General features: G+C 47.6%; 2 protein-coding genes across 2 annotated transcripts; both read right to left on the bottom strand.

Moving 5' to 3' along the window:
* Positions 1–472: 472 nt before the first annotated feature.
* Positions 473–19003, bottom strand: LOC123180526 (bifunctional protein FolD 2). Its single transcript, XM_044592592.1, has 6 exons — positions 18992–19003; positions 2842–2963; positions 2562–2745; positions 1248–1405; positions 932–1144; positions 473–846 (listed from the first exon to the last, which is right to left on the bottom strand). The coding sequence occupies exons 2-6, from the start codon at positions 2932–2934 to the stop codon at positions 616–618; spliced, it is 879 nt and encodes a 292-aa protein (XP_044448527.1). The 5' UTR covers positions 2935–2963; positions 18992–19003; the 3' UTR covers positions 473–615.
* Positions 9247–10649, bottom strand: LOC123180527 (putative serpin-Z5). Its single transcript, XM_044592593.1, has 2 exons — positions 10135–10649; positions 9247–9716 (listed from the first exon to the last, which is right to left on the bottom strand). The coding sequence occupies exons 1-2, from the start codon at positions 10534–10536 to the stop codon at positions 9423–9425; spliced, it is 696 nt and encodes a 231-aa protein (XP_044448528.1). The 5' UTR covers positions 10537–10649; the 3' UTR covers positions 9247–9422.
* Positions 19004–27059: the final 8056 nt, after the last annotated feature.

The raw sequence follows: 27059 nt of genomic DNA, 5'->3' as shown, positions 1-27059 counted from the left end.
ACTGCAAAAATGTCTTATATTTTGGTACAGAGGCAGTAGTAATGTTTGCACTTTAAATTGAACTGAAAAAGCGTCTTATATTTTGGTACAGTGGTGATAGGCTACAGGTAAATTGATTGAAAATTGTTTTAGGGTCAGTCAATTCATTTGGGACATCGGATACTGATCCAACGGTCAGCAGCCCTTCTTCAACCCCACCTTCTTCTTTTTCCCCAGCCGAACGTACCACCGGCCAGGCGGCCACCACCGCCAAATCGCCTTATCCACGTGCGGTGCCTTGTGCCCGTGCAAGGGGTTAATCAGCTCCCGTGGTTTCTTCAGGCTTCGGTGTGTGGTTGCTGAGCAGAGAGGTGCTCAGAGGCCACACCTATTCTATCTCGAGCGCATCTGGATTTGCTTCGTCCCTGCCTCGACAGCGGCGACTGCGTATGTAGGGAAGAGCGCCAGCCAAAGCAGGGTTTTAGTTTGCCAAAAAAAAAGGACACCCCAACTGGTGAGCGACTGAGCGTCGTTTATTGATCTCGAAATAGCGCAAGACATGACAAAATGGGGAACCGATTTTAGTCTAGGCACCCAGTTACAACATCATCCCCACATACCAAATCACGCAGCAAATCAGCTGACTATACCCCTCTTGGCGCCGTCCACCGTGTTCTTCAGCAACATCGCCACGGTCATCGGCCCGACGCCTCCGGGGACCGGAGTCAGGTGACCCGCGACCTTGCTCGCCTCCGAGAAATCCACATCGCCAACGAGTCTGTACCCAGACTTCCTGGTTGGGTCGTCGATGGAGTTTGTCCCGACGTCTATGACCGCCGCGCCTGGTTTGATCCAGTCTCCCTTGATCTAACAGCCAAGAGAACACAGCAGTCAGAATTAAGGCAAGCAACACCATAAAATAGGGTGGGCTTATCGCCGCAGAATAATGTACCATCATGGCCTGGCCAGCTGCTGCAATGACAATGTCTGCTTGACGGACAATTGTTTCGGGATTTGGGGTCCGTGAATGCACGATCGACACGGTCGCGTCCGCTTTCAGCAGGAGAAGGGATACTGGTAAACCCACGATGTTGCTACGCCCAACCACAACTGCGTGTTTTCCTTTTACAGTGACGCCACTTCGTGACAGGAGCTCCATGCATCCCTTCATATAAGTGAACAAAGACACGAAGGCAAAGATGTTACAAATGAAAACTGCAGTCAAACCAGTGTTGAGAAATGCCGTGCTCAAGTGTTGCAATCGATACCTTTGGCGTGCAAGGTACGAACAGTGGATCTCTGCCTTTCATTGCGAGCTTGCCAATGTTCAAAGGATGAAAGCCGTCGACATCTTTCTCAATGGAGATCTGGTTTAAGATATTTTCTTCGTTGATATGCTTGGGCAATGGAAGCTGAACAAGAATTCCTGGTGCAAAAGGAAATACTCAATAGAGTCAGTATACAAGCTTTGCTACATGTAGGAATAAGAATTCCAAATATCAGACTGTAGAAGCGTAGAGCCTAGAGCTAGCAAAGCAACATTCTAGCAACGAAGTAAATCATATCAAAATAGTACTTATCTGAAAATTTAAGAAACTGGCAACCACATTTCAAAAAGACAACCTGATCGACCAAAGCTCCATTTTGTGCCCTATAGCTTCATATTTGCTCTCTAAGGAAACTGATGGCTTGTGCCAGAAGCTAGAGATGGTGATCGAAGTCAGGTAACAAATCTCCTATGGCCCAAGAGCATGAGAACAAAACTAACTAGGCACTAACATGAATGCATGATTTACAAGCATGCGCCCAACAGAAATTCCAACCATCAGCGAAGCAATAATTCCCCCAAATAGTAGTCATTGTGCTGATGTGAACTAGGGCATGTCATTCTCTTCACAGGTGACTTGAAATAACTAAAGTCCATGCCTAATCCAGTGAAGCGACCACTTAAAGTTACATTCCCAATCAAAGCTAATCCCTCAGAAACTGGGGAACATAACACACAAGATGATGAGTACTGATGCTATTCTGGGCCAAAATTTTGGGCTCCGCCACGCCTGAAACAACTTAAGAACAACCAAAGTGTATCACCCCGTGAAACAATGTTCCAGTTCAGAATTATATTCCCAATCAAGCAAATCTCTCAGAAATTGGGAAAGAAAACACACATAATGGTGAGTACTGATGCCATTCCGGGCTAAAATTTGGGACCCAGGACGCCTGAAAACAGAGTGTCGCCCAGTAAACAACGTTCCATTTCAAAGGATTGAACTATACACGAATAAACAGGATCAGACTTCTCTATCCTTTCACGCTAAGTCAACTGAAGAGCAAATCCGGCCAGGCAATCCCAAGCAGTAAACGAATGGCATCCCAGCCACAAAGGCGTGATCTCGAGTGCAACCAGGACCGAATTTAACCATCTCCAAATTCATCTGAACAAACCAGCTAGGAATGACTGCATCTACGGCACAAGCAGACTGACACAGGAGTGAATTACAGTGCCAAACGCAGCATCCATGTTCTCCCAGTACCACGAAAGGAAGATTACTGTATATCCGATTCGACTGCGGAGGAGATACCGTGGACGGCGGGGTCGGCGTTGAGGCGGTGGACCTCGGCGACGAGCGCGGCCTCGGAGATGTCCTCGGGGAGGTCGACGTCGAAGGAGCGGATGCCGACCTCGGCGCAGGCCTTGCGCTTCATCTGCACGTACGTCTGCGAGTCCTTCCTGCTCCCCACGATCACCACCGCCAGCCCCGGCACCTGCGACAGAAGGAAAAAATCAGCGTCACGGACATTATCCCAATCCACAGCTGGTCGATTGGTCCAGCTGCGGCGTCGGGTGGGATAGGGGCTCACGATGTTGTGGGCGGACGAGAGCACGGCGACCTCGGCGCCGATCTCGCGCCTGATTTCGGCGGCGATGGCCTTGCCGTCGATGATTTGCGCCATTGGGGTAGCACTAGATTCTCTCTCTCTCTCTCCTTGCAGCGACGACGACTGAGATTCGAGTGCTGTTTTCTGTTGTTTTTAAGGCTAATATACAGTACTCCATCCGTTCCAAAATATAGTGTTTTCTCTATTCCCATGCTTCAACTTTAACCATAAATTTAGCCAATGAGACGGATTGTGACGGGAGCAAAAATTATACCAGTAAATTCGTATTCGAAAGAAGTTTTCGATTATATAATTTTTTCTTGCGCCGCAGTCGGTCTCGTTGGTTAAATTTATGGTTAAAGTTGGACCTTAGAAAGCGTGGGCGCACTATATTTTGGAATGGAGGGAGTATATAGTATTCCAGTGGTGTGTGGGTTAGATAATTCTGAGCCTACTACCTACATGGTTATTTCTAATTGGGCTTTCTACGTAAATAGGCCCTGGGCCATGCTTCTGTACTGTGTTTCATAAAATAAAATAAAATAAAATAACTAGAACCTAATGCTAAAGTAAATGTAAAGTGCTTTCGATTTGTAATTTTAAAAAAATAAAACATATGAAGCATGTGACAGAATATTATACAATACAAAAGCAGAAAAATTTCTCAATTGAAGTTAACAGAATGTTGTTCTTAAAAAATAATATGAAGTGAACCCATAGATTTGCTGTGAGCGTCCAACGCATATACAACCCATGTATACACAAAAAACAACAAATTTATTTAGGAAAATGCTTCTTTTAGACCAACTGATTCTCACGTATCATCTGTCTCCTTCCCCTTACTCCATGTGTCCCCGTGGGACAAACACATCGCTTATGCCCTTTTTATCTTATCTTCCCGGCCCAGCTGAGCCTCCCGCCTCCTTCCTTTCGATCCCCTTTGCCCCTCTCTCCCCAAGCGCCCCTTCCTTTCGGGGAGCGTTGCCTCTTTCTCCTCGGAGCGCCATCCCCTTCGATGAACTGGTGCTCCCAAGAATCATGCACCTTCCCTCCTTGTTCTCTCTCACTCGGTAGTGGAACTCTTGCACACACTGCTGGTAAGAGGTGCTGGTGAGAGGCGACGAATGCTATGCGAAATCGTCGACCAGTGTTGCTTGAGGGTGATGCAAGCATGTTACCTGCTGCTAGTGTTGCAAGTGGGATCTCGTCGAAGCCGCACGTGTGTCTATCAGTGCTGTAAGGGTGCTCGCCGATGCATGATGGTTGTAGAGGTCGTTGGGGGTTGCAACATTGCTTATTTTGCGGTGGCAACGTGCCCTCACCACGCGTGAACGGTGTTTTGCAGAGGCCCACGTGTTCTGAAACGTCATGCAAACTGGAGGCGACCGCAACATGGTCCATGTTGCAATGGGTGACAAAAGCCACATGTATTTTGCAACGTCATGCAAACTGGAGGTGAGCGCATCGTGGTCCATGTTGCAATGTGTTAGAATAAATCCAAGGCATACCGTCGATCATCCGAGGACCAAGCAATCACACAAGCACGACACCGAGATTTGTTAACGAGGTTCACCGATATGGCTACATCCCCGGGGCCTGACTATGGGCGCTCCTCCCCGTGACACCATCACAATACCGCACACCGGCCACCCGGGCGCCGGCACACGCCGCCGGCTCCCCCTTGCGTGCCTGTGCTATTATGTTGGCATATGTTACATTGTGTGTCTATCCCCGCTATATATGAGAGACCTAGGATACAAGTGTCCTACTAGGACACGACTCCATATCATATCTAAACACAATACAACTACAAGTCCAACTGTAACCTACCTTGTACACAATATTCGACACAACTCTAACAAACTTCACCTTGGCGAATATTCTTCACCACCTTGAATTCGTCAATGCGTCAAACTTCCATGTACATTGAACTTGAGCTTATCCCATGAGCACCGCTGCTACTCCAAAGACTCCATGTGACTCCACCTGTAACTTGTAGTCCCTTCTTTTCTTGACCACAGTCAACACGCGAGCAAAATTAAGTTCCTTGTTACTCTAGTCCGTGCTCCCAACTTCCAGAGTATCCGTCAACGCCATCACACACCGATCACTGACCTGCGTGAAAGTGAACAACTCACATATTGGGTGTCACACATAAAAGTTACCTGAACTCAACATCACTGCTCCTTTCTTGACCGCCATGTCTGAAACTTGAAGGAATTTCACCATTGCTTGTAGTCATACCGAGTCAAATTCGCAGTTGTCTCACCACATGTATGACCACTAGAGCCCTGGCCCGTCTCCATGCCCCGTGCATACCACACGCCTCACCGCTATTACCGCGTCGAGCCTCCGCTGTCTCGGTCGAGTCTCAAGGGTCACGAACCCACACCACTCAACCCCCACTGCAGAGTACCACCGATCATCATCGACCGATGACGAGTTTCACGCTTCCATCAGACTACTGGGCTCCAGTCCGAGCTACGTGTCCCTCGCTTTTTCCCCACTGCCGAATAGGCTTCGACTCTCTGTGCACTTACGCCGTAGCCCCTCAATCCAGCTCCACCTTCAACATGACTCCTGTTGGGGAACGTAGCAATAATTCAAAATTTTCCTACGTGTCACCAAGATCAATCTAGGAGATGCTAGCAACGAGAGAGAGGGAGTGCATCTTCATAGCCTTGAAGATCGCTAAGCGGAAGCGTTACAAGAACGCGGTTGATGGAGTCGTACTCACGGCGATTCAAATCGCAGAAGATCCGATCTAGCGCCGAACGGACGGCGCCTCCGCGTTCAACACACGTACAGCCCGGGGACGTCTCCTCCTTCTTGATCCAGTAAGGGGAGAGGAGAAGTTGAGGGAGAACTCCAGCAGCACGACGGCATGGTGGCAATGGAGCTTGTGGTTCTCTGGCAGAGCTTCGCTAAGCACTACGGAGGAGGAGGAGTTGGAGGAGGAGAGGGCTGCGCCTTGTCAGGGGTGCGGCTGCCCTCCCACCCCCCTCTATTTATAGGGGCAAGGGAGAGGGGGCCGGCCCCCTCCAGATGGATCTAGAGGGGGGGCGGCGGCCAAGGGGGGGAGGCTTGCCCCCCAAGCCAAGGGGGGCGCCCCCTTTAGGGTTTCCCCCCAACCCTAGGCGCATGGGCCCTAGGGGGTTTGGCGCCCAACCCACCTAGGGGCTGGTTCCCCTCTATATTCGGCCCATAGGGCCCTCCGGGGCAGGTGGACCCTCCCGGTGGACCCCCGGAACCCTTTCGGTGGCCCCGGTACAATACCGATATACCCCCGAACACTTCCGGCGACAGAATAAGGACTTCCCATATATAAATCTTCGTCTTCGGACCATTCCGGAACTCCTCGTGACGTCCGGGATCTCATCCGGGACTCCGAACAACCTTCGGTAACCACATACTATTTCCCATAACAACTCTAGCGTCACCGAACCTTAAGTGTGTAGACCCTACGGGTTCGGGAACCATGCAGACATGACCGAGACACCTCTCCGGCCAATAACCAATAACGGGATCTGGATACCCATATTGGCTCCCACATGTTCCACGATGATCTCATCGGATGAACCACGATGTCGGGGATTCAATCAATCCCGTATACAATTCCCTTTGTCCATTGGTATGTTACTTGCCCGAGATTCGATCGTCGGTATCCCAATACCTCGTTCAATCTTGTTACCGGCAAGTCTCTTTACTCGTTTCGTAACGCATGACCCCGTGGCTAACTCATTAGTCACATTGAGCTCATTATGATGATGCATTACCGAGTGGGCACAGAGATACCTCTCCGTCATACGGAGTGACAAATCCCAGTCTCGATTCGTGCCAACCCAACAGACACTTTCGGAGATACCTGTAGTGCACCTTTATAGCCACCCAGTTACGTTGTGACGTTTGGTACACCCAAAGCATTCCTACGGTATCCGGGAGTTGCACAATCTCATGGTCTAAGGAAACGATACTTGACATTAGAAAAGCTCTTACAAACGAACTACACGATCTTGTGCTATGCTTAGGATTGGGTCTTGTCCATCACATCATTCTCCTAATGATGTGATCCCGTTATCAATAACATCCAATGTCCATGGTCAGGAAACCATAACCATCTATTGGTCAACGAGCTAGTCAACTAGAGGCTTACTAGGGACATGTTGTGGTCTATGTATTCACACATGTATTACGGTTTCCAGTTAATACAATTATAGCATGAACAATAGACAATTATCATGAACAAGGAAATACAATAATAACCATTTTATTATTGCCTCTAGGGCATATTTCCAACAACTCCATGGTAGATGATCAGTCCACCCACGCGCCTCATCGACTTCAAGCTCCATGTATACACCATCTTGAATCAATCCCGCGCCATAGTCTTGTCGAAGCCGCACAAGCCTCGGGCATGCGCCACGTGTTTCCACGTCCCAGAAGTCGGTCACTATCAGCTTCACGCTCGTATGTCAATGTCGCCGATCCTACCACTGTCTTCTGTTCCAACCGACACACGTCGATCCGTCAGACTATCTAGTCTGACCCAGCCGAACTTGTCCGGCTACATGACACGGTCGAGGCTCCCAAATCGTCTTCCGTGAATTTCCATCCATCACATGATAATTCCGTCTTAGCTGGCTTGGCTTCCCGCAACACCTTCAAGCATCCCTGTCACACCAACAATCTTTCACCCATGTCTGCCATAACCCAAGGTTTCCAGTCCTGTCAAACTTCTCCACCTCAAATCCGGTACCCATTAGCGCCATGATTCTTTGTATGGCTAGCCCTGCGAGAGAAATATATCCAAGCTTCGAGAAATTATGCCATGCAATCCGCGTGCATTTAGCAAAGCCCAAACTCCTTGTAGTACACTTACGCGTGTGCAAGCAGCAATAAACACAATTTGCCCCTCACGAGAGCTCCAGTACTAGTACTCATGCTTCACCAAAAAACCAATGGACTGCTGCCTTGATGTTCTGCTTGCCGTCAGACACAACCCGATGCAAGTGCTACTTGTCAAAGCCTGCCGCTAATTTCAATGTTGTATCGCTGATGGATTATTCTGCCAAATCGATCTGCTCTCGTGCCTCTCTCTGTCTTCTTTTGTTTCCAAAACAAATCACACGTGCACACCACGCAAGGGCTGCCGCCGTGCCTGCAGCTCGCACCTGACCACATCCTAGCCTTGTCGGCCACGCTGCCTGAAGCTACCACAAGCACCCGACCGGCCCGTTGCCAGCCCATCCAAGCGCGCCCTAGATGCCTGCTGCTGTCGCACATTAAGCCGTCGCCGCTTCCAATCGCTAGCACAAGCAAAAATATCTTCACCGCAAGTGGAAACTTTCCGTCGCTACACGTGACCAACTCGACTGCTTCCATGAATTCTTTCGCTTCTCCTCGAGATCAACAATCCAGCAACCTTCAATCAACCTAGCTCTGATACCACTTGTTAGAATAAATCCGAGGCATACCGTCGATCATTCGAGGACCAAACAATCACACGAGCACGACACCAAGATTTGTTAACGAGGTTCACCGATATGGCTACATCCCTGGGGCCTGACTACGGGCGCTCCTCCCCGTGACACCATCACAATACCGCACACCGGCCACCCGGGCGCCGGCACAGGCCGCCGGCACACGCCGCCGGCTCCCCCTTCCGTTCCTGTGCTATTATGTTGGCATAGGTTACATCGTGTGTCTATCCCCGCTATATATGAGAGACCTAGGATACAAGAGTTCTCCTAGGACACGACTCCATATCATATCTAAACACTATACAACTACAAGTCCAACTGTAACCTATCTTGTACACAATATTCGACACAACTCTAACACAACGGGTGACCAAAGGCCCATGTGTTTTGCAACGTCATGCAAGCTGAAGGTGATCGCAACATTTGTCTAAAAAAAAGGTGACCGCAACATGGTCTATGTTGCAACGAGTGACCGCAACATGGTCCAGATTGTGATGGGCGATCAAAGACCCATGTGTTCCCATAGTTGGGGCTCGCACGTCAAAATCCAAAGCTTTGAGCTATTTTTTGAGTATGTTGAGCTCCAAATTTGATTCTTTTTTGTTTGACAGACAACTTCAGTATTGCTTCTGATGCTCTATACATCTTCAAGGTAAATGCATATTTGCACATTTATTTTTGTGTGAATTTACTCTTTCTCTAGATGTTTCAGGATTTTGTCATGAAACATTATTTTTGTTATGAACTTCCCACCACGAGCAGATCACTCTATTTTTTTCCTTCCGAAAATGTATCGTGTTTGTTGAGTTCATATGCTTTTGTGTGCGCCAACACTGTTGGATTATACTACACCTATGGCTTTGCTTGGTTGGAGGGAATTAGTGGCACAAAATGAGAAATTGAGGGGTACGATGTACGAAACATTTAATCCATTTTTTGGTTGGAGGTTAGGGAGTTGAGGAAGCTGGTTGTTACATATCTCTTCTCTGCTCTCTGCATGTTAATTCAGGTGGGATGTTAGATTCCTCCTACTAAGGCTGGTCACAATGGGCAAGAACATAAGCTAGTAACTTACACACTTCCCTAGACTATGTTACTACCTTCATAGTGAGTAGGAACGTCTATGCACGAGATGGACATGGTCTTGAGCTCGTACATGAACGCTGCCTCGACGTGGCTCCCATCAAGCCGGTGGAATTTGCCCGATGACGTGTGGCAAACGTTGAAGGGATTGAGCCAGCTGCCCTTGAAGTAGACCGCGTTGGCGAGCACGAGGTTGGCGTCGGCGGTGATGTCGCTGCGTGAGATCATGGAGTCGATGAGGTTGTTGGTCGCCTTCTTCACCCAGCGGTTGATCGTCTCCACTGCTTCCTCCGGCTGAACATACAGTAACCATCAATATGATTTCAGTTCAGTTTATACCAAATGTGCAGAAGTTTACGTGAAACTGTAAACACACGTTTCTTTCACCCAATGGCCAGCTGATTAACATTAATTAGAACATGTTCTCAAAGAAAAAATAAGTTTAGAAGATTGTTTCTAATGATTTGATTAAGATTAATTCGAAGACGTTCTCAAAGAAAAATAAATAAAAACTAGAAGATTGTTGCCTTGTTTGTTAGGATTTGTCATGTCGAAAAAAAATGTTCAACGACATCCCGTTCATGATTGTCCACAGATCCATATTAATTCTACTACAGATTTGCCTCGAGTATTGATCCATATTAATTCTACTAAAGATTTGGCTGGAGTAGGAGGTTAGGGTTCCAGAGCACAAACAATCGCCTCTACTAACCTCATCGATGAAGCTGACGGTGCGGGTCTCGGACTTGTAGGACTTGGCGGCGACCTCCTTGAACGCCTCATTGAGCCCGCCGCGCGAGGCGTCGATCCAGACGCCGCCGCCGAAGAGCACGCGCGGCCCGCCAGAGCCCGCCTTGTCGGCCAGGACGCGGTCGGCGACGAGGCGACCGAAGGCAGCGAGGCCGTCCGCCGTCGGCGCGCCGAGGAAGCTGAGCAGCTGGGCCCGCGTGGCGCCGCCCGCACCCGCGGCCACCAGCGCGAGGCCAGCGTGGATGGATACGGGCGAGAACGCGACGTTCTTAGCGGCGGCGTCCGCGTCCGCGGCCGCGAGGTGCTTGACGAGGCGGAGCGCGAGGGCCGTCTGCCCGTCGCGGACTGGGTCGGCGGCGGCCATCGGGAGCAGGTACGTGCCACGGCGCAAAGTGGACGAACTGTACGGACTGTAGGTTAGGTATATCAATCTTTTCTTTACAGCGTGTTTGGTTCGAGGGAATTCAAGATGGGGAATGGGAGTTGAAGGGTGAGGAGATTAAAAGTCCACTGTTTGATTAGAGGGCATGAGAGTTTAAGTGGGAAGGGGAATGGGAGTTGAGAAAGCCAATTCCCACCTATTTCTTCTCAGGGGGTACCCTGTTAATTCATGAGCAGAGTTTTATCCCACGCCAATGCTCACCGTATACCAAACAAGGGAATGGGAGTAAAAATCTACTTCCCATGACTAATCCCTCCATAAACATCCTTGTGCAAACTCCCATTCCCCTGTCCAAGTGTTTACCAAACGGGCTGTGGAATGGTTAGGTACGTGGATCACGCGCGCTTCGCCGCGCCGAGGACAGGTTGCGTTGCTGTCCACTGATGTTTCTTAATATGGGTCTGCTACGTGGTGGGGCTATACTATCAGTTTTGTCCGTGTTTACGAGCATGGAGTTTCTTAGCTCAGGTTCAAATGAGCATGAATGAACAGTAAAATAAAAAACTATGTAGAAAAAAAATCTGAATTGTTTTGTGGCTACCATTAAGAACTGTTTTGAGAGCTTGCCAGTTTTCATCATGGTATCACATTTGTGAAAGTCATGGCAAAAAAAGCAAAATTAATGCTCCAAAGATGCAACTTTCCAAAGCTTTTTGAAGCGCCGATTTTATATTTTTTGCCACGACTTCCACAGATGTGATATGATAATGAAAACTTACAAGCACTCAAAACATTTATTTATGTTTGCCAAAAAACAAAAATAAAATAGATGTCATCAGTGAATCATAAATTAAGGACGCCGATAACTGCCACACGTGTGGTGTATCGGGTGGTTGTGCCGCACGCCCTGTGTGGTACGGAGACGATCCCACCCGCACGACCGCGTCCGGACGCACGCAGTCACAGGCCGCACGTCCGGTGTGTGGCAAAATCGCCCACACGTCCGGGCAAACGACCGCGCTGCCCGCACGACCCAGCATGCCAGTCATCCCGGCCTCCTTTCGATCCCCAGGCCGACCCGCCACCGTCTTCTCCTACCTCTCGATCCCCTACCTCCATCATGGCAACCAGAGCAAATCCATAGCGCCTTCCCACCGCTAACCACCCCCAACCCCGCCCTCCCAAGACGACCAGCTAAAAACAGGTGAATCTCCGATCTCCTTCTGTTTCTTGTCCTTTTTCTGGCTAGAAATTTGAAATTGCAAATTTGCCAACGAAGATGGCGACTGGATCCACGCTATCGGGGCAAAACACCCCACGGATTTGTGTGTATTCGCATTTGCCAACCAACATACGTCACATCTGCCATGTACTATGCTAGAGTTGAGCTAAGATTCTTGGTTGGCTTGGTGCGAGTAGTTGGTAATGAAGGATGCATAGGAATCACTAAAAATAGGGAGAGAAAGGAGAAATTTGGCATATGGAGGTAGGAAAAATAATTGCCACTTGTGTCTAACATCAGTTGCCACCTATCGTTGCCGTTAACTGCCACCATGTTATCTTGTTGCTTGCCATCCTATTTTAGTGGCTGTTGCCATCGCTTCAAAATGATAGCTGGCACCCAGATTTCAGAAAAGAGAGTAGATGTGCATGTCCTACTTGCCATGATGTGTTGGTTGCCTATGCAGGAAATGTGATAAGATTGCCGTGTTATATTCTACGTGCAAACAACAAAGAATGCATTTTTTGCGGATTGTTGATGCGTTCTTGTTCATGCAGTGACTGAAAACACACTGGTAGAAACAAAACGCGGAAGAATGAATCACGAAGACGGCACTGATCCTTGGTTTTCTCAAAGGCCGGAAACGCCTCCTTGGGATGCAACAGAGTATAGTCAACTCATTTCTGCAGGGCCGTTGCTGCCACTACTAGAGCAGTACGCGGGCATCGGTACGATGCATGATAACAAAAAAAGAACATTTGCCATGTCCGCGGCGATGAAGATGACATTCTACTTATGTCCTACAATGTCATTTTTCGTAGGTTCTTATGACCAAAACACATTCAGGAGGGCGCCATGGCAAGTTCAGTCACAGGGCGCTAACACTGACAAATGTACGGGCAACCAACTTCAAGTAGCTAATGTGGCAAATCAAGGTAACGCATACGAAAAGAAACATACTGGTGTGGACATGAAAATTAAACTTGCAAAGGATAGCAAAAGACTCACGAGTTATGTCGGAAAAAATGTAGGACCTTCATGCAGCACGTGGCATCAGGCGGCAATCATGTACCTGCCATCGACGTCATACACAGGTGAGTCCATAAAGTGAAGTTGTGGACAGTGAGTTAGGAGAAGGAACATAGATGACAACTGCAGTTGCCATGCCTGACAGTTGCAGTTGCCATGCCTGGACAACTGGAGTTGCCATGTGTCATAAAATGTGATTGCAGATGTCTAAAACAACTGTGGACGACACGTGTGAACAAACAATGTGTGGCATGGATGCACCGCTACATGAGCAATGTTGAACAAACTATAGTTGCCATGCATTGACCGACTGCTAACATGATCACAGGTTGTTACGGTGGAACCACGTCGGCAAACGTCTCATGGCAAGCTTCACAGTTGCAGGACATCGCTATTGCAGATAGAGCACATCAAATTGGAATGACAAACCAGATACGATCAGCACATGCGGCACAACAAGGTAAAAAAATGTGAACCAGAAAAACAGTAGTGCATTGCTTTTGTGGAAAAAAGCATGGGAGGAAAAGTGGATTTGTCACGGTGGTGGTGGAAAAAACAAACAAAAATGCTACAAAGTGGTAGCGGGCAAAAAGTCATCTATTGTCTTCAGAATTTGCCAATTGCTATATGATTGTGTGCAACATTCATGATTGATCGCATTTGTCCTAGTGAGCTCGTACCTAGAATCCAAGTTTTGATGCTAAAAGGTGCTGGTTGCCATGTCTTGGCAACAATATTTGCCATGTATGTTGGACCGTAGCTGCCATGGCTATAGAATCCAAGTTTCCATGCTAGAAGATACTGGTTGCCATGTATTTGCAGCAGTAGTTGCCATGTTTGTTGGACTGTAGCTGCCATGGATATAGAATCCAAGTTTTGATGTTAAAAGACGCTGGTTGCCATGTCTTGGCAACAGTAGTTGCCATGTGTGTTGGACTGTAGCTACCATGACTGGAGAACTACAGTTGCCATGCATGGCCATATGTAGGTTCACGGCTTGCTGTGTGAATGATGTCATGCCAAATCACATGCAGTTGATGAATTTCGTTACGATAAACATGCCATTCAAGCAAAGTGCTTACGCTCGTCCCTGTTTTTTTATTGCAGGACCTTCAACTACAATGAACAGCGGCGCGGGGACATCTACTGCGGGAAGCTCTGAGCGCACGGAAGAAGCGTTCCACCAGCCAGCCAACAATCATGCCACAAACAATGCCGAGTCAGTGTTGGAAATGGCAATCATTCCAGCAATGCCGACAAGCACACCTTTGCACACCAGCACAAGCAACACTCAAGCAGATGAAACAGCCGCCGATACTGAAGTGAATGATAAAACTAATGACGAAGCACAAGACGATGCAGAAGATGGGCAATCAGAAATCATGGTGCCTAAGCCACCGTATGTTGGGCAGAGATTTGATTCGTTTGAAGATGCAAAGGAATTCTACCAGACATATGCAAAGTTCCATGAGTTTGCGGTCAACACCGAATACCATAGGAAAATTAAAAAAAACTAACGAGTATAGCAGAGGTGAGATGAGGTGCTACAAGGCACGAAGGAACAAGAAGGGTAAAGGTGTTGCGCCTGTCGTTCCGGAACGAAAGAGAGGTATCATTGTCAAGACGGAATGCCCTGTCCGGTGTAAGCTGAACGTAGATGGAGCACGTTGGGTGGTCACTGAATATTTTGACGAGCACAACCACGAACTCATAAAGAAGTTTGACCTGGTAAAATTTCTGACCGCCCATAGAGGATTCACCCCCCTCGAGAAGAAATTCATAAAGCTGCTACATGATTGTAACGTCGGTCCATCAAGAATGGTCCAGATACTATCCCTCATCCACAGCAAAAATGGGACTCTGAGTAGCATGCCCTACATACCAGTAGACGTCACAAACCTAAAGGCAAAGTACCATAGAGAAAGCAGGTTGGCTGACATAGAAGCCACGATAGCCTACTTCGATGAGAAAGCGAAAGAAGATCCAGATTTCTTCTACAGGATAAGATTGGACGATGAGGACCGTGTCAGGAACATGTATTGGGTGGATGGTGCTGCAAGAAGAGCCTACAAACATTTCCGAGACTGCATTTCATTCGACGCGACATATCTCACTAATATGTACAAGATGCCATGCGCTCCATTCATAGGAATAAATAACCACAATCAGTCATTGCAGTTCGGATGCGGGCTCGTTCGGAACGAAGACACGGATGGATACACTTGGCTATTCAAGACCTTCTTGGAGTGCATGGGTGGACTTGCTCCAATGAACATAATAGCAGACCAGGATTTTAGCATGCGTGTAGGCATAGAGGAGGTCTTTCTGTTGGCAGTGCACAGGCACTGCAGGTGGCACATTATAAAGAAGGCTGAGGAGACGCTATGACCGTTCTTTGCTGACCGTCCAGAGCTACACAAGGCATTCGAGTTGTGCGTGGACCACAGCTTGACAGTGGAGGAGTTTGAAAGGAGCTGGATGGCTATGATTGAAACATATCAAGTCCAAGACAACGAGACGCTTGCTAGCCTGTGGGAGAAGAGAATGTACTGGGTGCCGGCCTACTTCATGCAGTGTTTCTTCCCGTTTCTGCAGACTACGCAGCGCAGCGAGGGGTTCAATGCTGTTTTGAAGCGGTACGTGAGCCCTGGCAACTCATTGCTCCAGTTTGCCAAGCAGTACACAGCTTTGCAACAGAAAATACTGGGAGCTGAGCTACAGCAAGAAGCAAACACCGCGCTCAAGCAGCCTAAATTGCTAACATATTTACCAATGGAGAGGCAGACGAGCAAGACATATGCCAACAAGATTTTTAACAAGTAAGTCAGTTGTGTTACAGTCTTCTTTGCACAAGCATGAAGGTAGTAGGTGCCATGTAGAATGCAATGCAGTTTAAAAGCTTATTTGAAAGTGATGATATTTTGAAAGTAGCCATTGAGTACAGAGCAACCATGATATGTACAGAGTAGTTGCCATGTTTAATGAACTACACTTGCCATGTTTAATGAACTGCGGTTGCCATGTTTAATGAACTGTAGTTGCCATGTTTACGCAACTGCAGTTGCCATGTTTAATGAACTACAGTTGCCATGTTTAACGAACTGTACTTCCATTGGCCATGATGGTATGGAATGCAAATGCCAATTAAAAATGTTATACAATTGCCATGTAAAGTCAACTACAGTTGCCATGTTTAATGACTGCAGTTGTCATGTTTAATGAACTGCAGTTGCCATGTTTACTCAACTGCAGTTACCATGTTTACTCAACTGTAGTTGCCATGTTTAATGAACTGTAGTTGCCATGTTTAATGAACTGTACTTCCATTGGCCATGATGGTATGGAATGCACATGCCAATTAAAAATGTTATGCATTTGCCATGTGAAAAAATATCATGCAGATGCCATAGCCATCATTCATTTTAGATGCCTTTCCTACGTTACAGCCTACAACAACATAAGGTGCTACAAAAAACATCACACAAGATTTTAACAAAACCACACAAAACTTGCAGATTCCAGGAAGAAATAAAGCGTGCCAACATGTACACGGCTTACCAGGTGGACGAACATATGTTCAAGGTGTGTTCTCTCTTGGGCATGTCGGATTCAGAACCTGAAGACCCAGACAAAGGAAGGAACTACTTTGTGAAGGCCTTGATAAGCGAAGGCGAATACTACTGCCAATGCTGCAAATTCGAACGGGACAGGATTGTGTGCTGTCACATACTAAAAGTAATGGACATGAACGCGGTGACACGAATGCCCCGCCATTTCATACGACGGCGATGGACTTGGGACGCTGACGACGCATTGGCGCCGCAAACATCAAATGCATTTTTGGCTGTGCATGACGAGAGACCAGAGCCAACCATGGAAGCCGTGAGGCACGTTGTGTTGACAAAGAACTATGCTGAACTAATTGATGAAGCGTGCAAGAGTGATGAGACAGCAAGGGTCGCAGAAAAACACAGGAAGGCCCTGAAAAGAGAGCTTGATGAGATCAAGAAGAGGAAAGCTGAGGAAGCCTTACACAGGTTCCCCCGCACCTCAAGCGTACCTTCGTCCACGGGGCCATCATCTGAAAACTCGGAGGTAGGATCTAGAACAACAAGCACACAAACCAAGGTCAGGAACTCGCCCCGTTCCATCACAAAGGGGCGTCCAAAAGAGATAAGATACAAATCGGGATTGCAGATTCAAGAAAGGGGCGGGCAATCCGTAAGCAACATTGGAGCACTGTGACTTGGCTGTTGGTGACATATTTTGCAAGCTAGATCTTATAAATTTGTAAAAATGGGAGAATGAATCTTGAGGGGCATCAGAATCTGAAAGGAAATGCCATGAATCAATGACTGCAGTTGCCACGTGTGTGGTACTGCATTTGCCATGTCTTTTCATCTGAATCTGCCGTGTATTTTCTACTGAATCTGCCATGTTGTTTCAACTGAATCTGCCATGCCTTTTCTACTAAATCTGCCATGTTAGTTCTACTGAATATGCCATGTTATTTATACTGAGTCTGCCATCGCGTATATTTCCGTGTTCAGTCAACACATTTTAGTCCACACATATTGTATTGTGTGCAAACTATGGAAAACAAGTTGAAACGATCACATGCAAAAACCGTAAGGTTACGGCTGCGTACAAACTATCATGCTAGCTGATACAGTTAGCAATGCAAAAAACCCAAAAAGCCAAACGAGAAAGAATGATAACTTTCACTAACCATGACTGATCAACTACATTTGCATGTTTTTAGACATCATAGACGCATTCAAAACACCAAACTGGTACTACCAAACCACAAACGCATAGTAATACTGAAAATGTAGGAAATATGCCCTAGAGGCAATAATAAATGGTTATTATTATATTTCTTTGTTCATGGTAATTGTCTATTGTTCATGCTATAATTGTGTTATCCCGAAATCGTAATACATGTGTGAATATATAGACCACAACGTGTCCCTAGTAAGCCTCTAGTTGACTAGCTCGTTGATCAACAGATAGTCATGGTTTCCTGACTATGGACATTGGATGTCATTGATAACGGGATCACATCATTAGGAGAATGATGTGATGGACAAGACCCAATCCTAAGCATAGCATAAAAGATCGTGTAGTTTCGTTTGCTAGAGCTTTTCCAATGTCAAGTACCTATTCCTTAGACCATGAGATCGTGCAACTCCCGGATACCGTAGGAGTACTTTGGGTGTGCCAAACGTCACAACGTAACTGGGTGACTATAAAGGTGCACTACGGGTATCTCCGAAAGTGTCTGTTGGGTTGGCACGGATCGAGACTGGGATTTGTCACTCCGTGTGACGGAGAGGTATCTCTGGGCCCACTCGGTAATGCATCATCATAATGAGCTCAATGTGACTAAGGCGTTAGTCACGGGATCATGCATTACGGTACGAGTAAAGAGACTTGCCGGTAACGAGATTGAACAAGGTATTGGGATACCGACGATCGAATCTCGGGCAAGTAACATACCGATTGACAAAGGGAATTGTATACGGGATTGATTGAATCCTCGACATCGTGGTTCATCCGATGAGATCATCGTGGAACATGTGGGAGCCAACATGGGTATCCAGATCCCGCTGTTGGTTATTGACCGGAGAGGCGTCTCGGTCATGTCTGCATGTCTCCCGAACCCGTAGGGTCTACACATTTAAGGTTCGGTGACGCTAGGGTTGTAGAGATATGAGTATGCGGAAACCCGAAAGTTGTTCGGAGTCCCGGATGAGATCCCGGACGTCACGAGGAGTTCTGGAATGGTCCGGAGGTGAAGAATTATATATAGGAAGTCAAGTTTCGGCCACCGGGAAAGTTTCGGGGGTTATCGGTATTGTACCGGGACCACCGGAAGGGTCCCGGGGGTCCACCGGGTGGGGCCACCTATCCCGGAGGGCCCCATGGGCTGAAGTGGGAGGGCAACCAGCCCTTAGTGGGCTGGGCCTCCCCCCATGGGCCTCCCCCCTGCGCCTAGGGTTGGAAACCCTAGGGGGGGGGGGCGCGCCCCACTTGCCTTGGGGGGCAAGTCTCCCCCCTTGGCCGCCGCCCCCCCTCTAGATGGGTTGTGGCTGGCGCCCCCCCTCCCAGGGGGCCTATATAAAGGGGGGAGGGAGTGCAGCAACATTACACAGCCTTGGGCGCCTCCCTCCTCCCCTGCTACACCTCTCTCTCTCTCTCGCAGAAGCTCGGCGAAGCCCTGCCGACATCCCGCTACATCCACCACCACGCCGTCGTGCTGCTGGATCTCCATCAACCTCTCCTTCCCCCTTGCTGGATCAAGAAGGAGGAGACGTCGCTGCACCGTACGTGTGTTGAACGCGGAGGTGCCGTCCGTTCGGCACTCGGTCATCGGTGATTTGAATCACGGCAAGTACGACTCCGTCATCCACGTTCATTGGAACGCTTCCGCTCGCGATCTACAAGGGTATGTAGATGCACTCCTTTCCCCTCGTTGCTAGTATACTCCATAGATGGATCTTGGTGAGCGTAGGAAAAATAAAAATTATGCTACGATCCCCAACAGTGGCATCATGAGCCAGGCCAATGCGTAGTTACTATGCACGAGTAGAACACAAAGCAGTTGTGGGCGTTGATGTTGCCAATTCTTCTTGCCGCTACTAGTCGTATCTTGTTTCGGCGGTATTGTAGGATGAAGCGGCCCGGACCGACCTTACACGTACGCTTACGTGAGACAGGTTCCACCGACTGACATGCACTAGTTGCATAAGGTGGCTAGCGGGTGTCTGTCTCTCCTACTTTAGTCGGAACGGATTCGATGAAAAGGGTCCTTATGAAGGGTAAATAGAAATTGGCAAATCACGTTGTGGTCATACGTAGGTAAGAAACGTTCTTGCTAGAAACCTACAAACCACGTAAAAACTTGCAACAACAATTAGAGGACGTCTAACTTGTTTTTGCAGCAAGTGCTATGTGATGTGATATGGCCAGAAGATGTGATGAATGATATATGTGATGTATGAGATTGATCATATTCTTGTAATAGGAATCACGACTTGCATGTCGATGAGTATGACAACCGGCAGGAGCCATAGGAGTTGTCTTTATTATTTTGTATGACCTGCGTGTCATTGAATAACGCCATGTAAATTACTTTACTTTGTTGCTAAACGCGTTAGCCATAGAAGTAGAAGTAATCGTTGGCGTGACGACTTCATGAAGACACAATGATGGAGATCATGGTGTCATGCCGGTGACGAAGATGATCATGGTGCCCCGAAGATGGAGATCAAAGGAGCATAATGATATTGGCCATATCATGTCACTATTTGATTGCATGTGATGTTTATCATGTTTTGCATCTTATTTGCTTAGAACGACGGTAGTAAGTAAGATGATCCCTTATGATAATTTCAAGAAAAGTGTTCCCCCTAACTGTGCACCGTTGCGAAGGTTCGTTGTTTCGAAGCACCACGTGATGATCGGGTGTGATAGATTCTAACGTTCGAATACAACGGGTGTTGACGAGCCTAGCATGTACAGACATGGCCTCGGAACACACGCAATACACTTAGGTTGACTTGACGAGCCTAGCATGTACAGACATGGCCTCGGAACACGGAGGACCGAAAGGTCGAGCATGAGTCGTATAGAAGATACGATCAACATGGAGATGTTCACCGATCTTGACTAGTCCGTCTCACGTGATGATCGGACACGGCCTAGTTAACTCGGATCATGTTTCACTTAGATGACTAGAGGGATGTCTATCTGAGTGGGAGTTCATTGATAATTTGATTAGATGAACTTAATTATCATGAACTTAGTCTAAAATCTTTACACTATGTCTTGTAGATCAAATGGCCCACGTTGTCCTCAATTTCAACGCGTTCCTAGAGAAAACCAAGCTGAAAGATGATGGCAGCAACTATACGGACTGGGTCCGGAACCTGAGGATCATCCTCATAGCAGCCAAGAAAGATTATGTCCTAGAAGCACCGCTAGGTGAAGCACCAATCCCAGAGAACCAAGACGTTATGAACGCTTGGCAGCAGCGTGCTGATGATTACTCCCTCGTTCAGTGCGGCATGCTTTACAGCTTAGAACCGGGTCTCCAAAAGCGTTTTGAGAAACATGGAGCATATGAGATGTTCGAGGAGCTGAAAATGGTTTTCCAAGCTCATGCCCGGGTCGAGAGATATGAAGTCTCCGACAAGTTCTTCAGCTGTAAAATGGAGGAGAATAGTTCTGTTAGTGAGCACATACTCAGAATGTCTGGGTTGCACAACCGCTTGTCTCAGCTGGGAGTTAATCTCCCGGATGACGCGGTCATTGACAGAATCCTTCAGTCGCTTCCACCAAGCTACAAGAGCTTTGTGATGAACTTCAATATGCAGGGGATGGAAAAGACCATTCCTGAGGTATATTCAATGCTGAAATCAGCGGAGGTGGAGATCAGAAAAGAACATCAAGTGTTGATGGTGAATAAAACCACTAAGTTCAAGAAGGGCAAGGGTAAGAAGAACTTCAAGAAGGACGGCAAGGGAGTTGCCGCGCCCGGTAAGCCAGTTACTGGGAAGAAGTCAAAGAATGGACCCAAGCCTGAGACTGAGTGCTTTTATTGCAAGGGAAGTGGTCACTGGAAGCGGAACTGCCCCAAATACTTAGCGGACAAGAAGGCCGGCAACACCAAAGGTATATGTGATATACATGTAATTGATGTGTACCTTACCAGTACTCGTAGTAGCTCCTGGGTATTTGATACCGGTGCGGTTGCTCATATTTGTAACTCAAAACAGGAACTACGGAATAAACGGAGACTGGCGAAGGACGAGGTGACGATGCGCGTCGGGAATGGTTCCAAGGTCGATGTGATCGCCGTCGGCACGCTACCTCTGCATCTACCTACGGGATTAGTTTTAAACCTCAATAATTGTTATTTAGTGCCAGCTTTGAGCATGAACATTGTATCTGGATCTCGTTTAATTCGAGATGGCTACTCATTTAAATCCGAGAATAATGGTTGTTCTATTTATATGAGAGATATGTTTTATGGTCATGCCCCGCTGGTTAATGGTTTATTCTTGATGAATCTCGAACGTGATGTTACACATATTCATAGTGTGAATACCAAAAGATGTAAAGTTGATAACGATAGTCCCACATACTTGTGGCACTGCCGCCTTGGTCACATTGGTGTCAAGCGCATGAAGAAGCTCCATGCAGATGGACTTTTGGAGTCTCTTGATTACGAATCATTTGACACGTGCGAACCATGCCTCATGGGTAAGATGACCAAGACTCCGTTCTCCGGAACAATGGAGCGAGCAACCAACTTATTGGAAATCATACATACCGATGTGTGCGGTCCAATGAGTGTTGAGGCTCGCGGAGGATATCGTTATGTTCTCACTCTCACTGATGACTTAAGTAGATATGGGTATGTCTACCTAATGAAACACAAGTCTGAAACCTTTGAAAAGTTCAAGGAATTTCAGAGTGAGGTTGAGAATCAACGTGACAGGAAAATAAAATTCTTACGATCAGATCGTGGTGGAGAATATTTAAGTCACGAGTTTGGTACACACTTAAGGAAATGTGGAATAGTTTCACAACTCACGCCGCCTGGAACACCTCAGAGAAACGGTGTGTCCGAACGTCGTAATCGCACTCTATTGGATATGGTGCGATCTATGATGTCTCTTACCGATTTACCGCTCTCATTTTGGGGCTATGCTTTAGAGACTGCCGCATTCACTTTAAATAGGGCTCCGTCGAAATCCGTTGAGACGACACCGTATGAATTATGGTTTGGGAAGAAACCTAAGCTGTCGTTTCTAAAAGTTTGGGGATGCGATGCTTATGTCAAGAAACTTCAACCTGAAAAGCTCGAACCCAAGTCGGAGAAATGCGTCTTCATAGGATACCCTAAGGAAACTATTGGGTATACCTTCTACCTCAGATCCGAAGGCAAGATCTTCGTTGCCAAGAACGGGTCCTTTCTGGAGAAGGAGTTTCTCTCGAAAGAATTGAGTGGGAGGAAAGTGGAACTTGATGAGGTGATAGTCACCCCTTCCGAACCGGAAAGTAGCGCAGCGCGGGAAGATGTTCCTGTGGTGCCTACACCGACTGGGGAGGAAGTTAATGATGATGATCATGAAGCTTCGGATCAAGTTACTACTGAACTTCGTAGGTCCACAAGGACACGTTCCGCACCAGAGTGGTACGGCAACCCTGTCCTGGAAATCATGTTGTTAGACAACGGTGAACCTTCGAACTATGAAGAAGCGATGGCGGGCCCGGATTCCGACAAATGGCTAGAAGCCATGAAATCCGAGATAGGATCCATGTATGAAAACGAAGTATGGACTTTGACTGACTTGCCCGATGATCGGCGAGCCATAGAAAACAAATGGATCTTTAAGAAGAAGACAGACGCGGATGGTAATGTGACCATCTATAAGGCTCGACTTGTCGCTAAGGGTTATCGACAAGTTCAAGGGGTTGACTACGATGAGACTTTCTCACCCGTAGCGAAGCTGAAGTCCGTCCGAATCATGTTAGCAATTGCCGCATACTATGATTATGAGATATGGCAGATGGACGTCAAAACGGCATTCCTTAACGGCTTCCTTAAGGAAGAGTTGTATATGATGCAGCCGGAAGGTTTTGTCGATCCTAAGAATGCTAACAAAGTATGCAAGCTCCAGCGCTCAATCTATGGGCTGGTGCAAGCATCTCGGAGTTGGAACATTCGCTTTGATGAGATGATCAAAGCGTTTGGGTTTACACAGACTTATGGAGAAGCCTGTGTTTACAAGAAAGTGAGTGGGAGCTCTGTAGCATTTCTCATATTATATGTGGATGACATACTATTGATGGGAAATGATATAGAATTCTTGGAAAGTATAAAGGCCTATTTGAATAAGTGTTTTTCAATGAAGGACCTTGGAGAAGCTGCTTATATATTAGGCATCAAGATCTATAGAGATAGATCGAGACGCCTCATTGGTCTTTCACAGAGTACATACCTTGACAAGATATTGAAGAAGTTCAATATGGATCAGTCCAAGAAGGGGTTCTTGCCTGTATTGCAAGGTGTGCAATTGAGCACGGCTCAATGCCCGACCACGGCAGAAGATATAGAAAAGATGAGTGTCATCCCCTATGCCTCGGCCATAGGGTCTATTATGTATGCCATGCTGTGTACCAGACCTGATGTAAACCTTGCCGTAAGTTTGGTAGGAAGGTACCAAAGTAATCCCGGCATGGAACACTGGACAGCGGTCAAGAATATCCTGAAGTACCTGAAGAGGACTAAGGATATGTTTCTCGTTTATGGAGGTGACGAAGAGCTCGTCGTAAAGGGTTACGTCGACGCTAGCTTCGACACAGATCTGGATGACTCGAAGTCACAAACCGGATACGTGTATATTTTGAATGGAGGAGCAGTAAGCTGGTGCAGTTGCAAGCAAAGCGTCGTGGCGGGATCTACATGTGAAGCGGAGTACATGGCAGCCTCGGAGGCAGCACAGGAAGCAGTCTGGATGAAGGAGTTCATTACCGACCTAGGGGTGATTCCCAATGCGTCGGGCCCGATGACTCTCTTCTGTGACAACACTGGAGCTATTGCCCTTGCGAAGGAGCCCAGGTTTCACAGGAAGACCAGGCATATCAAGCGTCGCTTCAACTCCATTCGTGAAAGTGTTCAAAATGGAGACATAGATATTTGTAAAGTACATACGGACCTGAATGTAGCAGATCCGTTGACTAAACCTCTCCCTAGGGCAAAACATGATCAACACCAGGACGCAATGGGTGTTCGATTCATCACAATGTAACTAGATTATTGACTCTAGTGCAAGTGGGAGACTGTTGGAAATATGCCCTAGAGGCAATAATAAATGGTTATTATTATATTTCTTTGTTCATGGTAATTGTCTATTGTTCATGCTATAATTGTGTTATCCGGAAATCGTAATACATGTGTGAATACATAGACCACAACGTGTCCCTAGTAAGCCTCTAGTTGACTAGCTCGTTGATCAACAGATAGTCATGGTTTCCTGACTATGGACATTGGATGTCATTGATAACGGGATCACATCATTAGGAGAATGATGTGATGGACAAGACCCAATCCTAAGCATAGCATAAAAGATCGTGTAGTTTCGTTTGCTAGAGCTTTTCCAATGTCAAGTATCTTTCCTTAGACCATGAGATCGTGCAACTCCCGGATACCGTAGGAGTACTTTGGGTGTGCCAAACGTCACAACGTAACTGGGTGACTATAAAGGTGCACTACGGGTATCTCCGAAAGTGTCTGTTGGGTTGGCACGGATCGAGACTGGGATTTGTCACTCCGTGTGACGGAGAGGTATCTCTGGGCCCACTCGGTAATGCATCATCATAATGAGCTCAATGTGACTAAGGCGTTAGTCACGGGATCATGCATTACGGTACGAGTAAAGAGACTTGCCGGTAACGAGATTGAACAAGGTATTGGGATACCGACGATCGAATCTCGGGCAAGTAACATACCGATTGATAAAGGGAATTGTATATGGGATTGATTGAATCCTCGACATCGTGGTTCATCCGATGAGATCATCGTGGAACATGTGGGAGCCAACATGGGTATCCAGATCCCGCTGTTGGTTATTGACCGGAGAGGCGTCTCGGTCATGTCTGCATGTCTCCCGAACCCGTAGGGTCTACACACTTAAGGTTCGGTGACGCTAGGGTTGTAGAGATATGAGTATGCGGAAACCTGAAAGTTGTTCGGAGTCCCGGATGAGATCCCGGACGTCACGAGGAGTTCCGGAATGGTCCGGAGGTGAAGAATTATATATAGGAAGTCAAGTTTCGGCCACCGGGAAAGTTTTGGGGGTTATCGGTATTGTACCGGGACCACCGGAAGGGTCCCGGGGGTCCACCGGGTGGGGCCACCTATCCCGGAGGGCCCCATGGGCTGAAGTGGGAGGGCAACCAGCCCTTAGTGGGCTGGGGCGCCCCCCATGGGCCTCCCCCTGCGCCTAGGGTTGGAAACCCTAGGGTGGGGGGCGCCCCACTTGCCTTGGGGGGCAAGTCTCCCCCCTTGGCCGCCGCCCCCCCTCTAGATGGGTTGTGGCCGGCGCCCCCCCTCCCAGGGGCCTATATAAAGGGGGGGAGGGAGGGCAGCAACATTACAGCCTTGGGCGCCTCCCTCCTCCCCTGCTACACCTCTCTCTCTCTCTCGCAGAAGCTCGACGAAGCCCTGCCGACATCCCGCTACATCCACCACCACACCGTCGTGCTGCTGGATCTCCATCAACCTCTCCTTCCCCCTTGCTGGATCAAGAAGGAGGAGACGTCGCTGCACCGTACGTGTGTTGAACGCGGAGGTGCCGTCCGTTCGGCACTCGGTCATCGGTGATTTGAATCACGGCAAGTACGACTCCGTCATCCACGTTCATTGGAACGCTTCCGCTCGCGATCTACAAGGGTATGTAGATGCACTCCTTTCCCCTCGTTGCTAGTATACTCCATAGATGGATCTTGGTGAGCGTAGGAAAAATAAAAATTATGCTACGATCCCCAACAGAAAACACACAAATGTATCTGCTGTCACACCTAAGTAGGTTCACATCCACACATATATTACAAACTTTTCAACTGTCGCTCACACGCCACCACTATATACTAGGCTACAGGAAGATGCAGTCGTAGCATATTACACGGACATAGTTTTGAAAGAACAAGGTAATACCTTACATTCCTCGGCAACAAAATGTAAGGTAGGCGTTCGGTATGGAGCACCACGTGATCACTTGTACTTCTTGGTGGCTTTCTTGACAGCTTCCTCTATAAACTCTCGTGCGTTGGACCATGTGTTGAAATCTTGGTTCATCAACCAGTTCCGTGTGTAAATTTTGTGGAGCTCGACGACCATTGCAGCTGTGACGACAGGGACCCGTCGACCTTCCCACTTAGCAAGGTATTCCAACGTGTGAAAGCCACAGTTGTGCCTATAAAACAAAAGAATCAGGTGAACTCAAGAAAACAGAGAAGAAATCATAAACTTCAATGAAAGATGTGGCACGAGGGTTAGCATTGGTGTAGAGGACACATGAAAAAAGATAGTAATTACCCGTTTCCTTGCTTCGTAGTCGCAACGTACTCGATTGGAAAATGTCTGGTCTGGACCTTTGAGTTTTCGTAGAGACGGTTCCATGTCTCTTTGAGGTTGTTGATGAAGTATTCAGCATGCGTAGTAAGGTCTTTAGCAGCTTCT

This window comes from Triticum aestivum, chromosome 1D (genome assembly GCF_018294505.1).
Source record: "Triticum aestivum cultivar Chinese Spring chromosome 1D, IWGSC CS RefSeq v2.1, whole genome shotgun sequence".
NCBI lineage: Eukaryota > Viridiplantae > Streptophyta > Magnoliopsida > Poales > Poaceae > Triticum > Triticum aestivum.
The sequence above is the reverse complement of the archived record's forward strand: the minus strand, read 5'-3'. Positions and strand labels throughout refer to the sequence as shown.